Raw genomic sequence first — 15,037 nt, forward strand, 5'->3', positions numbered from 1 at the left:
AATCAAATTAACTAATTACAGATCTGTATGCCTAATCGAAATAAATTCTGGTATCATGTATGTGATTTTCCATATCGTCCCAATGATTTCTCGAATTGTTATTGGGAGCTATAGAGACAATATATTCTATGAGAATTTACTTGTATAATAACCTATTTAAATATTATTACATTTGATAAATATTCAAAAAATTGATATATCTAAACTAAATTTTAACCGAATATATTAAACTTTTAACTACTATTTTTTTTTTTTTTCTGTCTAAGTAGTATATTTTATATACCGACAAACCATATCATTTATATATTATTTATTTATTCGTCTAGTTGCATGATATAATCCTTATAATAAATCCAAATAAACACAATATACCATTTATATGATCACCGTAACAAGATTTGATATGTTAAAATGTGAAGTTGGTGTGTAATTTTGCATTAAACTCTTAAAAAAAAATCTTTATAATAATGTGCTCATTTCAAGTAGTTGTTGACATGATCATGAAATCTATTAAACATAGCATGTTTTTTCTTAAACTATTCGTAGTGAATATCAGAAGCGACTCTACGTTATACACAGTGGTTGAATGTTTTACGTATTAGTTTTTGTAATATACATATATCTCACACTTTCATTGTATATATATATATGTAATACAAATAATTTGATTAATTGATTAATGTATCTCGCACATTCAAAACAAAAACTCACGCAACAAAATAAAAATGATAAATTACATAGTTTTAAATTTAATTGTTCTATTAAGTGATCGATCGACAAATTTCAGAATTGAATAATCATTATAAGTGTAGTTTGTTTAAGTTCAAAATATTTATTTACTATATTTGATAGATAGAAGTTTAATAGTTAAAAGCTTGTTAACATATTATCAAGAATTGTACTATATATCAAACAATTTTTGTTATAGAATATCTAGAAATTTTAGTTATTAGATATACGATTACAATGAAACATGGTGAAGAATATAACTGATGTAGATATTATTTGTCTATCTCTCGTAACATGAATACTTTTGAGATTTTAATACATGAGACGCAAAAAATTGTACAATAATGTTAAAATAAAGGTATTTTTCTATTATATCCTCTTTTTAGAAAAAAAAAATTTAATATATATTATAATTTAAAATTTATGTATAAAAATATTTTTTTTTAATATATCGTAAGTGGAGATGCAATCGCATAGAATAAAAAATAATTTCTCTCTTTCAATAAGTCCCATTATGGGGATGCAACATGTGTTGCCTTATGTTTTATTTTTTTTCAACAAATGAAAAAATTAAATTAATAACTAAAAATAATAAAAAAAAAGAAAAAAAATTAAATTATATTAATAAGTTCAAATAAAATACATTAAATATGAAGAAAATACGAAGAAAAAAATTAAAGTTAATGTAGTTGAGTAGATGTGTCAAAGGAAAAAACATATTATAATATTTTAATAATTCTCTTCTTTTTGATTTGCTCTCCTATTTTACGGATAATTTTATTTATTAAAATATAAATTAACATATATATAGATATATGATTGTTTAATCAATTGAAAATAAATATAATGATTATTATTTCATATTTCTTCCTATTTTTTGAAGAAATTATTTTTTAGATTTTAAAAACTATTTAAATAAAATATCACATTTATTGATACAATATCAACTTACTTTCTACTTCTTTACTTAATTTTTTTTTTTTGCAAAATAGGAGATAAAATAGAAGGGAGTTGATTGTAAAATATGATTGAGTTAGTTGTAAAATAAGATGAAGTTGTTAATTTATTTTTAATATACGGTAAGTTAGAGGGATTTGTTATAATATTTTAGTGGATTATTATAAGATAATCGATATATTTTTTATCTGAAAAGAAACATCATTAACATGCTAAATTTACATTTTCTATCCAAAAAGAAACAACATTAACATGCTAAATTAACATGCTAAACTTTTTGAACGTGTTACGTGGTTTAAATAATTATATATATATATATATATATATATTATATATATATATATATTAATTTATATTTTAATAAATAACATTTATTATAAAATAAGAAGCTGTCAATAACAAAATAGGTGGAAGTTGTTAATTTTATTTACAAATAAAATTGACAGCAAAATAAAAGGGAGTTAATAGTAAAATAAAATGAAGTTGTTAATTTATTTGCAATACATCATAAAATAGAGAAGAGTTATTAAAATATTATAACAACTTAATTTCTTTGCACATCTATTCAACTGCATGATTAAAATATATATATATATTATTTAATATATTTTATTTTATTTTATTAATATAATATAATTTTTTTATTTATTAATTCAATATTATTAAAAAAAATAAGACAACACATGCGACTCTTATGAGAGAAAAAAAACATCTCCCCGCTTTACTATCTTAAGGTAAAAAGACAGAAATATATTAAAAAAGAAGATATAATAAAAAAATATCCTAAAATAGGCGAATATATCATACTAGATTCATTTGGTGTTTGAATGCTATAATTGGCCATAACGAAGATGGCACAGTTATGTCCCGTGTTCAATTAGAAGATCTTGATAAAAGAACATTAACTACACATATTTGTAGTTACATGGATGGTTGATATTATATCAATAGTTTTATGATAAGTTGGATAGAAAATAAGCATAGTTAGATATTAAACACCGGTTACAACATTTTATATTATATTTAATAGAATCAAATTATTTGTTTCAAGTGATTAAAATCATTCTAAAGAATTTTATTTTATATTATATTTAATAATTTAAATCTAAATTATTAAAGTCAAATTCTTCTAAGAACTAAAAAGTTAAGACAACATATGTATTTAGTAGAAATATAACATTTAAAACTATTGTTATATAGTTGTAAAAAGAAAGACTATTGTCATATAAATGAGAACTTATTAATTTAAATAGATGCCATTTATATCAAATATGATTTAGTATAATGGCATATTTAACTAAATAAATATGAAAGAAATGTTAATTAGATTAAATATAATTTAATGAAATAATTAGATATTTAATTAAATAGAAGCGAACCAAAATAAAGAAAAGGAATCTAAATATCATATGAGTGTCTGTTTTGTCATAAAAGGAAAGAGGACAGAAAAATAGTAGGCTATCATGCTAGTGCCTCTATTCTGTCCTGTTTAGACTCAATTAAGTCATAATGTTTTTTTGACAAAATCAATTCATCCTTGTTTGCAGGAACAAAATTATATATATTTTTTAACCAAACAAAATAAAAAAGACATGATAATTAAGTGTAATTTAGAATTATGATTGGAGTTTAAGTGTGGGTTACAGTGATAGATTCTCATAGTAAAAATTTACAATGTAATTGCATCTCCAATTTCTAAAGTTGCATCGTGACCACGTTGTTCATCCACCTTCACATGCACACATCAACAACAAAAGAAACAACCTTTCTCTCCTCACACACCATTTCTATACCTTTCCTCACAAAACAGTTACCTCTTTTTGTTCTGTTTCTGTATTAGTTCCTTTTTTAGTTTTCCCTTTCTTCCATTGATCCATTCTCTATCAATGGCCTTTCTCTTCTCCCAATCTTGTTCGTTCTTCTCCCTTCTTTTCCTACTTTCTCTTCAATGCCAAAAAGCTTATTCTTCTTTTCATCATCATCATAATCACCATAAACATGTTCACTACAAGAAACCCATTTTACAAGCCAAAAACCATAGCACATGTTCATTGTTTGTGGGAACTTGGGTTCATGATGAAAGTTACCCTTTTTATCAATCTTCCAGCTGTGAAATCATAGACCCAGAATTCAATTGTCAGAGGAATGGTCGCCCAGATTCTGATTACCTTAAATACCGTTGGAAACCCCTCAATTGTGAGCTCCCAAGGTAACAACAATAACAAAAGATTGTGTTTTTTGTTTATTTATCTGGAGACGAAATGACAAACACCATTAATAAACTCACACACGCAATGTCGAGATCTCTGGTCGAACCTTGGTCACCATAGAAAATGTTGAGTCTAACAATGTCGGCATTGTCGGTTGAGCTAAGCTTACGGATAAAAGATTGTGTTTTTAGATAGTGAGTTTAGTGTTTGTGTTTTTTTAATGTAGTAGTAGTGTTGAATGATGGTGTTTTTTTGGTATTGTGTAATGGTAGGTTTAATGGGGTTGAGTTTCTGGTGAAGATGAAAGGAAAAAATGTAATGTTTGTTGGTGATTCGCTAGGAAGGAACCAATGGCAGTCTTTGATTTGTATGCTATCTGCTGCAACACCTCATGGTCAGACACAACTTGTCGGGGGTGATCCTCTCTCCACCTTCACATTCTTGGTGAGCCTATAAAAAATTCTGAGCTTTATCTTAATTGCTAACCAAGGTTTTAAATTATGTTAATTGCTAACTGAAGTTTTAAATTTTGGATGTGGTCGCATTGCAATCATTGATATTATAAAAAATCACGGTAAAATGTAACTGATGAAGTTTAATTACAAAAATCGCAGTCAAATGTAACTAACGAGGCCTCGATCGCCATCGTATTTTTTGTGTATGGAATTAAAAACATTGGTCTTTTTGTTAAACTGGCTTTGGTATTTTTGATAACTACCAATATCCCATTTGGCATTTCACATTGTTTCTATTGTTAGTAAAATTTAAACCATAATGGCACTTACCCAATTCTTTTTTAGGTAAGATTTAGATTTTGGTTCAAAAGGAAGAGCTAAAAATTATGCTGTTTTTCCAGCAGCAAAATTGTTGTTTCCCACTTTGTAAAGTTTCATTCATAATCATAAAGGGGTAGGTAGGGTCAATTTTTTGGTAATAAGACAAAGAAGCTGTTGAAAAAGTATTTCAATTGAATCGATAAATGTAACAATAGTATGCATGTGAGGGGCCCCAAAATATTTTCAAGAATTAAATTTATCAAGTTCATAAATAGTTATATACTGCATATATCATCTTTGTGATCTATCCTATGGAATTTGACTATGTTAACAAGAGAAACATTTTAGGCAAGTGGTTAAAATTTGATTTGATATGGTTATGGTACGTGTAGGACTATGGTGTGAAGATTTCATTCTACAGAACTCCTTTTTTGGTGGAGGTGGATGTGGTCCAAGGGAAGAGAATTTTGAGGCTTGAAAAGGTAGGTAAGAATGGTGACACATGGAAGAGTGCTCATGTGTTGTTGTTCAACACAGGACATTGGTGGACTCATCAAGGATCACTTCAAGGGTAGGCAAGAATAATAATAACTTTCCTTTTTTAAGCTTGTTCAATAAAATACTATAAGAAAATTACATTTTGGATTTTCTTTGTTAAAAGTTGAGTGTTGAAGAAATTTAATTTTTTTTATTGTTGATTAATTGAGTGCAGGTGGGATTATGTAGAATTAGGAGGGAAATATTACCATGACATAGATAGATTGGTAGCTTTGGAAAGGGGTATGAAAACATGGGCTAATTGGGTTGATACCAATATTGATAGAAGTAGAACCCATGTGTTATTCCAGGCAATTTCTCCCACACACTACAAGTAAGGACTCTTCTGTCTCTATTTTTATTTTATTTTCTAATTGTGGATTTTTGTATATATATATATTTAAATATGTTAATGTACATCTATTTTCTTTATCTTCTTTTTGTCTCTCTTTTTTATACCTCATTAAATTATGAGATTAATTTTTAAATAGTGTAATTTTTTTTAAGATGTCCACAAATGACAACTACTATGTATGACTTTAGAAATAATGATGGTTAAAGTCAAATATTTCTAATTATCTAATGGTTATTCAATGACAGTGTAAAAATCATTTACACTACAATGTATATAAATTAAATCCGTATACTATTAGTTTTGTACAAATGGATTGAATCTAAACTATTAAAAGACATTTGAAGCAAGTTGCCAAATTAACTTTTTCCTTAAGTCAAACTAAATTTTAATTTTCCCATTTGCATACATATCTAATGAGCTGAGTCTAGAGCTGGAAGTGGGACCTTTCTTTTGACTAGCCTTGACAATCATGCCCATATCTTGCAATTAGTTGATTATTCCATCCTGTGGCTGAAAGTTATTGGCTTGTTAGGTGTCATCTGGTCACCCAATTATGAATCTGCATTTCAATGTGCAGAGCTTACAAAAAATATGTCAGTCTAAGCCTCTAAATAACAATAGGAAAGAAAATGGTTGTGATTAAAAGTCTTTAAATATTTTTCAATGATATTTTTTGGTATAAACATGCATTGCAAATAAATTAGAGTTAGAAAAGAAAGTATAGCAGCAGCAACAAGACTTATCCCACTCATGTTTAGAAAATAAAGTATACTCAAGAAATTTAGTGGTTAATAAGCTACATCATTTTACTAGTATTAATATGACATTGTTACCAAATTGCTTTATTTTTCAAAACTAGCTCATAATCTGACGGGTCAGGGTGCTAACATGACTCATGAAGATGTTCAGTTATGTAAAATACTGAATGCCAGATTCAGTCCAATTCAGTATTAAGTAAAAAATAAAATAGGTTCTTTAGTTTTGTGACATTAACCAAAATAGCTTCTTTACAATACAAGCATTGATATGATATGTAATAAAAATAATTAAATACAACAATTTGTGTTTTTTCAAATTTGACAGCTACAATGTAACATAATTTCATTACATTAATGTTTGGTTAAGCTAGTATGTATGATTTTCAAAACAAAAGTTATGCTAAGATTTGGTTGCAATGATATGTAGCAAAAGCGAATGGAATGCAGCTGGCGGTAGAACAACAAGTGTGATGACAACAAAGAATTGTTATGGTGAAACATCACCAATTAGTGGCAGAACAACAAACTTTGGAGAAGAAACATACACTCATCAACAAATGCGAGTAGTGGATATGGTGATACGCGAAATGCGCGATCCTGCGTATCTTCTCGGCATCACAAAGTTATCAGCATTGAGAAAAGATGCACATCCTTCAATTTATAGTGGTGAATTGAGTCCACTGCAGAGAGCTAACCATTATCACTCGGCTGATTGTAGTCATTGGTGTCTTCCTGGATTGCCTGATACTTGGAATCAACTACTCTATGTTGCTTTATTCTATTAATTAATTTTATTAGTTATCACTAGGTAATTTACATAGCTCTAATTCTTACTGTATTATTACTATTTTTTTTAAGACACAACGCGTTTATATTTTATTCAGAGTTACCTGAGATTGCAACTCTTTCTAACTGCAAAGTTATATAAATATATAAGGAGGCATCAAATTACAGTAGTGTAACATTGAGGTAGTGTTCACCGTATAATAACTTTTTATCAGATAAAAAGATTTTCTATGTTGCTTGATTAATTAATGTAAAGAGTAATGAAGTAATAATGCTTATATGAATATGTTAGGTGACAATGAAAATTTCAACTGGTCCAATATATAAAAACTTTATGCAATATATACAAGGTAACACATTGCTTTGTGAGGAAACCAAATAGATTAAGATAACAGCTCAAATTACAGAATTCAAAATGATACAAGATGCAATACTTATTGAAAGCCTTATCTTATATTATATAGCATCATTTTCCCTATAGATAAAATTATACAGCAGGCAAATTCTTCATTCATGTTAATTTTTTAATTATTATTCTTCATTCTAGCACAGTCACTTCTTGTTGTCACAGCTCAAACTAGCTCTGGATGGCAACTTCAACAGGAGTAGGTTCCATTGGTATAATCTTTTCAAATTCTACAGTTTTGTTGTTGATAAAGTTGTTCTGGTTTTCATAAGCTGAATCATGAACTCCAAGTGCTGCTCTACCAGATGGATCGAGGTTGTTAGACCAAGCAGCATCCCATTCAACAGCTTTTGCTGTGCTACATGCAACAGTTGGTCCGCCAGGAACAGTTAGCCTTGCTGAGTTCTGCATAACAAAATCAAGAAACACCAATATTTGAATCAACCATTTTTAAATTATGTTGTCTTATGGTCTACAAAGCACTAACATAGACACAAACATCAAATACGACACTGATATTGGCAAGTAGACACCAGTAATTATTTAAGAAGAGTTGATAGATTAACTTGCCTGAGGGAAGAACCTCTCAAAGATCATTCTGTAGTAGTATGCTTCCTTTGTGTGTGGGGTGTTGTGGGGGAAGATATTACCAGCATTAAGCATCATTTTATCAGACACCTATTGGAAAATGTCAAGAAGAAATTTTAAGGAACATAAATTTTGTGACAATAGCTAACTATACCACTGAATTATTGAACTAAAAATATTGGATTTCATACATGTTTTGCAGCATGAGCTTTAAGGCCATCAATCCAACTATAACCAACTCCATCACTGAATTGTTCTTTCTGCCTATATAATATGTGCTGCATGAAATAAATTTTTGTTAGTTTAGTCAGCTATTTTTTAAAGATCAAATGATCAATGGACATTGCAGAAAATTACAAATTACCTTTGGCAGATAAGGATTCTCTTCATCATCAAAGGCCTTTCTCAGAATCCACTTCTCAATTCGTCCTTCGTCTCGTTTTATCTAGACGTTTTAAATAAACCAACTTAATAAGTACCCGTTTACTTTGAAAAAACATTACAAACATTGAAACAACATAGTGACATTCTTTACTCATACCATTTTATTCGCAGGATCAATATTCATTGCAACATTTATAAACTCCTTGTCCAAAAATGGTACTCTAGCTTCTAGACCCCAAGCAAAAGTTGATTTATTGGCTCTCTGGCAATCATATTGGTGGAGTGCTTTAATCTGCATATGAAAAAACAAAACATAGCTATTAATCATTAATCTTCAACCCTTTGTATTCTGTTCTAACATGGAACGTCATTATTCTAATAATAACCTTGCGGCATGTTTCTCTGTGAAACTCTTCCTTGTCCGGTGCCTTGTGAAAGTACAGATATCCACCAAAAATCTCATCAGATCCTTCACCAGAGATTACCCATTTGACACCAAGTGATTTAATCTTCCTTGACATTAGAAACATAGGTGTGCTTGCTCTAATTGAAGTCACATCATATGTTTCAACATGGTATATAACATCCTCAATAGCATCTATACCATCCTACATAACACCATAATATTAATGATTTAATAATCTTAATTTCAATAATTGAAGTACCCCAAATTGTGAGCTAAATGGTTATCCAATCGTGGTTCATATCGTGAATTGAAAGAACTATTTTTCCAATTGAAAATCAAATCTTATTAAAAATCGTAAGACACAGGACTAACAAGTTTTAAGCAAAAACACAGGACATAGATAAATTATAAGCTGGTATATCATATACAAACCACAATAATTTAATATTCATAGACAACAGAAAAATGACTTACAATATGACAAAAAAAATATACTTGCCTACACTAAATTTATGTAGTGATTTATTGAATTCAATCGATATTCATCATAGTGAATCAGAATTCAACACTATGACCAAGATTCAATATGTGATTCATGTTCACAATAGATAAACACTAAGGATTATTATTGATTGAGTTCAAGTGTGATATCCTAAAAATGTACTATTTGAAGTAGTATTTACCTGAACAGTAAAATGAAACTCATGGTGAACAGTTCCTAAGTAATCTGCAACTTCTTTTCCAGCCTTAAGATCAGGTGAGCCCTACTCAACATTACAAGACCAAATATTAAGACAACATTGAAGATCTTTTTTTAAAAGTAAAAAATACAGAAAGTTTGCAAAATGATTCATAAATTTGAATAAATATGGACCTCTAGGCCAACACAAAATGAGTGTAATTTTGATCCCCATTGTTCAGCAGCTTTTGTTGTTGCTAGGTAGCGAGAAGTGATGGATGCAACCAATGATGAGTCCAAACCTCCAGAGAGTAGAACACCAAATGGCACATCAGTCATCAACCTTTTTATCACTGCCTGTAATAACAATCAATGTGTCAATTGAAATCATGAACAAGTTTCCAATCCAAACAAAAGGAACTTCAGTAATTTGAAATCAATCGACATAACCAAACACTTATGTTTTGACACTTATTAAAATTTGACATAACCAAACACTTATCTTTTATTTGGAATTCGAATTATGTACTTAGACCTTTATCAATCATACCTTCTCAAAGGCTTGTCTCAAAGCTAGAGGATCATAAGGAGCTGATGGAATAGCCTCAGAGTACCAAGGAGGATTGTACCATCTTCTAAACCCACTATCTTTGCTAGAATACAAATGACCAGGTGGAAAACACTCAAAATGTTCACAATCATCATTCAATCCTTTCATTTCTGATGAAATCCAAACAGAACCTGAATCCAAAACATAAAAAACTTATCAAAACTTTTCTCAATTTAAATTTGTTCAAAGTTCAAACAAACAAAAACTCAATATAACATTACCATCTAATCCCCAACCAATGTATAGGGAAGTTACTCCTATAGCATCTCGAGCAACTATGTAACTGTTGTCACGAGTATCAAGTAGAACAAATGAAAATATACCATCCAACATGTCCACAAAGTCTTCTCCATATTCCTCGTACTATTCAAAAAATTAACATTAGTAACAAACAATTCATAACAGCCACATGTTCAATCAGAGACAATCATGAATGTAAAGTGTAAATCAAACAAATTAAACTTACAATCATGATTAATAGCCTAATCATTAATATGAAATGTATGCAATTTTTAGCACATCTAAGATTTGACACTTAAATCACTATGCTCTCATATACAAAACAAAAATGAATCATTAAAATTAGGTCTTAAGATTAAATTAAATTGTTAAATCAAAGATGACTAACCAAGTGTGCAATAACATCACAGTCACTTCCAGTTCTGAACGTGTGATTAGAGAGCTGTTTCCTGAGATCTTCATGGTTGTAAATCTCTCCATTTACCTAATTTTTCAATAACAACACATATCACTAACCAAAATTTCCTAGATTTAGTGAAGTACAAACATAATTGTTAGCAAAAAAAAACAAAAAGAACAATAACATTAAGCTAAAAAACACATCATGTAGGTACAAGTCAGATTCCAGTTTTGATTATTAAAATTAGCAACAGTACTACCATATAATTGCATAATAACTAATCACACGTATCAATACTGTATCACTAATACGTGTCAGACACACGTTCAATTTCAAGTGTCGGTGTTTCATAAACATAATTGAAGATGAAGATGTGATATACTATTATATGGCCTACCGTGACGATGATGGATTTGTCTTCATTAAAGAGTGGTTGATCCCCAGAAGCAGGATCAACTATGGCTAACCGTTGGTGTGCCAAAAAACAGTCACCATGTTGGTGGAGCCCACTCCAGTCAGGGCCACGGTGCTTCAATCTGTTACATCAAACACAAAAATCATCCAAACTTTGCTTTCATCATACAACTATTAAATTAAAGTACAATAATATTCTTATATAGTATTTGAATTCTTTACCGCTCTTGTATAATATAACAGTTATGATGACAATTAAATCAAGCGAGATAAATCTAAGTTGAATTTCATAGTTCGTTAGTGAGCTTATAGATGACTCATTAATATGGTATTAATATCAATAATAGAATATGAACTTAAATCCTTATAATGTGTGAGTAGCTTTAGTTTGTGACAAAACAAAATACTTTGTTAGGTAATAAAAAATGTAGCTAGATATTTTCTATTCGATAAGTATTAGAATAAGGATAAAAGAATATAGTTCTACAATTATTTAACCCCTTTTCATTGTTAGTTTTTCAAGTATCATTTCTACTTTGAATTGTTCATAGTTTCCACTATAAATTACTCATAATTGCATTTCAACATGGACCCCACATACCACTTGATTGTCCTAATTGATAATAAAACAATTCATTATCTGATCAGAATATTGCCCACTTATCAAAGTTTTGTCTGTTTAATCTTAAACTAATGACCATGGTTAATTAAAGTAATTAAATTTAAATATTTTTTATTCTATAATTAAAGAGACACTCTTTTAAATAAAGCTAAGTGTTATGATCTAAGAAACTATTGACGTTGTAATCATATTATTCTTACCCAAAAATAAAGTTGTCATCATGTTATATATAAGAAATTAGAAAATTACTTAAAAGTTTCAATCATTGATTATTTTAATTAATGAATATGGAATCTCTTTATTTAGCCTAATTATAACTATGTGACGGTTGAAACAAGGAACATGGATTATGTCATTTGGGTCCCACATTTATTCTTCATCGTCATCCAATTCACATAAACTTAGTAGCCACTCCCAACAAGGGATATATTCAACAAGAAATTGTAAACTGAAACATCCAAAAAGTCAGTTGGAAATAAATTTATCTATAGCATCTACTAAATTTAATTTAATAATTAAAAGTCACCTTGATTGTTATCAGAAAATCCAAAATGAAAAACCAAGTTATTAACAATTTCATCTCAAAAATTTAACAAACTTTTAATTAAAAAAATAATTTTTTTTGTTACACTTGTCTTTTTTGAATTGGTCAATTCAATTAAAATATTTTCAATAGGATTAAAATGATCGAGAAATTTTAATTTCAATAATCATGGTAGAAACTATTAGACTATGCTCCAAGAAACAACATGAAAGAATAGCAAACAAAATGAGTTTGACATGTCCAATTTGTTTAGAATCTAACAACTAAAATTGATCTATTGATATGAGATTTAGATAATATACGTGCGTTTTTAAGTTGAAACCTCATTGTTCATATTGTATATTTGTATAAAAAAAAATCTTAGCATAACATAATTTGTTTGATTAGAGAAAAGATGAATCATCATGTGTGAAACATGAATTAAGAATACTAAATAGAAAAGAGAATAATTGCCTGCGAGAAAGCTCAAGAACGCGAACCCTCTTAGCTCGAGAAGGATCGGAACAACCAAGCACGGCAAGTATACCACACATTGTAGTATATGTTTATGTGATGATGAAATTGATCAAAGAGAAAGAGAACTTGGAATAAAAAGAAAGAAGAAAATATAACTCAAGAAAGAAATGAAGAAGAGCACCACATATAGTAATGGTTTTGAAATTGAAGGCTTAAAGCAATTCAGTATACATAACGCTTCTAGGAACACGTATTTATAATGCATAAAATGAGTGAATGATTCCGTCACAAAAAGAAAATAATAATAATAATAAGAGTGAATTATTAGACATTAGACAACATCATCAAGTGGTGACGGTGAAACGATGTCGTTTTTCTTTGATTATTTTTTTTTTGGGAACGTTTTTTCTTTGATTCAATGTACTATTACTTACCACTGGTTGGTCCCACAACTTGCTCCAAGTATATAATGCCATGTGGTAGAACGTGGTTCGTTATTTGTATCGACTATTTTTATCAAAAGTATCGAGTGTTTTGTCATTTAAATATTTTAGTGTACTTATCCACAAAAAATTTGAGTAAAATAAACTATGGTTGTTGATTTTTGTTTGACGAGTGATCCATCAAATTACTTCTTCACTATGCAGGGTATTCTCAAATAGGTCTTTGCATATTGATATTCTAAGAAAATATTTAACTCAATTAAAGTATTAAATTGGTTTTTATATTTAACTATTTATTATCAATTAGCTCTTATATTTTAATAATTTATTATCAATTTAATTTTTATGTTTAACAACTTACTATATATTATAATATACTTTTAAGAGGACTGATATGAGTAACATATGAAGCTAGTGAGGATTGAGATGGTTGGAGCTGGTGTTTCTACTTCTCAATTGTGCTCACTTATGAATGTGGTGGAATCCTTATGTGCAAAAGATATAATCGTTTTATTTTATGTCATATGTTTGTGAGATGTTGCGCAAATATATATATATATATATTTGCAAATTAAATAGCAGAATTAAGAGTTGCATTTTTTTTTTTTTTTTTGAGTGGCCCATATACTTCTATAAATTGTGTCATTTAAGACAGAATGTGAAATGAATTTTTGTTATTACTATCAATTTTATCTCAACAATTTTTTACATTTTAAGTCATCTCATTATTCTCTAATGCATAATTGAAGTGTAAAAAATAATCTTTTGTAATATATTATTGAAAGATGATTTTCGTGTATTTAATAAATTTGGTTTCAAATATGTATTTGAAATAGATAAATTTATTCTCTCTAAAGGGGTGTGTTTGTAGGAAAAGTTACCTCATGTGAGAATATATTTAAGTGTAATATTGTCAGTAACAATAATAACAATATGATTTCTATTTACATCGTTGAGTCTTGTGATCTATGACATATGAGATTAAGACATATTGATTTTTAAAAAATTGAATGATATGATGAAATGAAATTTACTTTCGACTTTTTCATGCAAACTTAAATCACAAGACAGTCTTTTAAAATAGTTGAAATAAGTTCTAAGGTGTTAGATTTAATTTATTATGGTGTGTACGACTTACATGGTTGGGCTACAATTGGTGGTAAAAACTATTTTCTCACTTTTTTTTATGATAGCACTAGAATTTGTTATGTTTATTTAATGCACCTTAAGGATGAAATTTTAGGCAAATTTAAAATACAAGTAGAAGTTCAACATAAAACTTTTGTTAAAGTGTTTTAGAAAGTGATAGGAGAGAAGAATTCTATCATTGTGATTATTTTGAGTCTACTAGTATTGTGCATCAAAAACAACTGCACCATATTCCCGCACAACAAAGTGGAATAGAAAAAAGGAAAAATAAGGTATTAGAATGATCCAAATTCAGAATGGACCAAATAATCTAGAAAATAATGTACCTAATAGTGATATTTTGACAAGTTCAGAATCTAGAATAAGTAAAAGGGGTAGAAAATATAAAAGTTATGGACCAAATTTCTTTGTATTCCTTGTAGAAGGAAAAAATTATCTCGTCAACATTTATGGATCAATTTACTATAATTTAGAGAATGATCCAAACACATATGAAGAAGCAATACGGTATTTCAGCAATTGTCACCAATAAATCGATTTTGTTTCATCCATTTTTTATATTATTAGTCATCATCATATCATTCTCTA

The 15,037-nt window shown here is 28.6% G+C and overlaps 2 protein-coding genes across 2 annotated transcripts; one reads left to right on the top strand and one right to left on the bottom strand.

Moving 5' to 3' along the window:
* The first annotated feature begins 3,399 nt into the window (after window positions 1–3,399).
* LOC101506581 (protein PMR5-like) lies at window positions 3,400–7,286 on the top strand. Its single transcript, XM_004490555.4, has 5 exons — window positions 3,400–3,895; window positions 4,169–4,340; window positions 5,065–5,243; window positions 5,385–5,543; window positions 6,750–7,286. Exons 1-5 carry the CDS (start codon window positions 3,573–3,575, stop codon window positions 7,105–7,107), a joined length of 1,191 nt encoding a protein of 396 aa, XP_004490612.1. The 5' UTR covers window positions 3,400–3,572; the 3' UTR covers window positions 7,108–7,286.
* Window positions 7,287–7,407: 121 nt separating this feature from the next.
* LOC101506916 (asparagine synthetase, root [glutamine-hydrolyzing]) lies at window positions 7,408–13,081 on the bottom strand. Its single transcript, XM_004490556.4, has 13 exons — window positions 12,855–13,081; window positions 11,219–11,357; window positions 10,810–10,905; window positions 10,403–10,544; window positions 10,122–10,312; window positions 9,767–9,928; window positions 9,576–9,656; window positions 8,873–9,094; window positions 8,644–8,778; window positions 8,467–8,547; window positions 8,294–8,380; window positions 8,085–8,192; window positions 7,408–7,919 (listed from the first exon to the last, which is right to left on the bottom strand). Exons 1-13 carry the CDS (start codon window positions 12,932–12,934, stop codon window positions 7,686–7,688), a joined length of 1,758 nt encoding a protein of 585 aa, XP_004490613.1. The 5' UTR covers window positions 12,935–13,081; the 3' UTR covers window positions 7,408–7,685.
* Window positions 13,082–15,037: the final 1,956 nt, after the last annotated feature.

Source organism: Cicer arietinum, chromosome 2 (assembly GCF_000331145.2).
Source record: "Cicer arietinum cultivar CDC Frontier isolate Library 1 chromosome 2, Cicar.CDCFrontier_v2.0, whole genome shotgun sequence".
NCBI lineage: Eukaryota > Viridiplantae > Streptophyta > Magnoliopsida > Fabales > Fabaceae > Cicer > Cicer arietinum.

Coding starts and splice junctions, on each gene's coding strand:
- LOC101506581 (XM_004490555.4), top strand. CDS start 3,573: ATGGCCTTTCTCTTCTCCCAATCTTGTTCGTTCTTCTCCCTTCTTTTC. Junction 3,896..4,168: donor CTCAATTGTGAGCTCCCAAG/GTAACAACAATA, acceptor GTGTAATGGTAG/GTTTAATGGGGTTGAGTTTC. Junction 5,244..5,384: donor CATCAAGGATCACTTCAAGG/GTAGGCAAGAAT, acceptor AATTGAGTGCAG/GTGGGATTATGTAGAATTAG.
- LOC101506916 (XM_004490556.4), bottom strand. CDS start 12,934: ATGTGTGGTATACTTGCCGTGCTTGGTTGTTCCGATCCTTCTCGAGCT. Junction 10,313..10,402: donor CATTGGTTGGGGATTAGATG/GTAATGTTATAT, acceptor TTTTGGATTCAG/GTTCTGTTTGGATTTCATCA. Junction 8,548..8,643: donor TTGATCCTGCGAATAAAATG/GTATGAGTAAAG, acceptor TAAAACGTCTAG/ATAAAACGAGACGAAGGACG.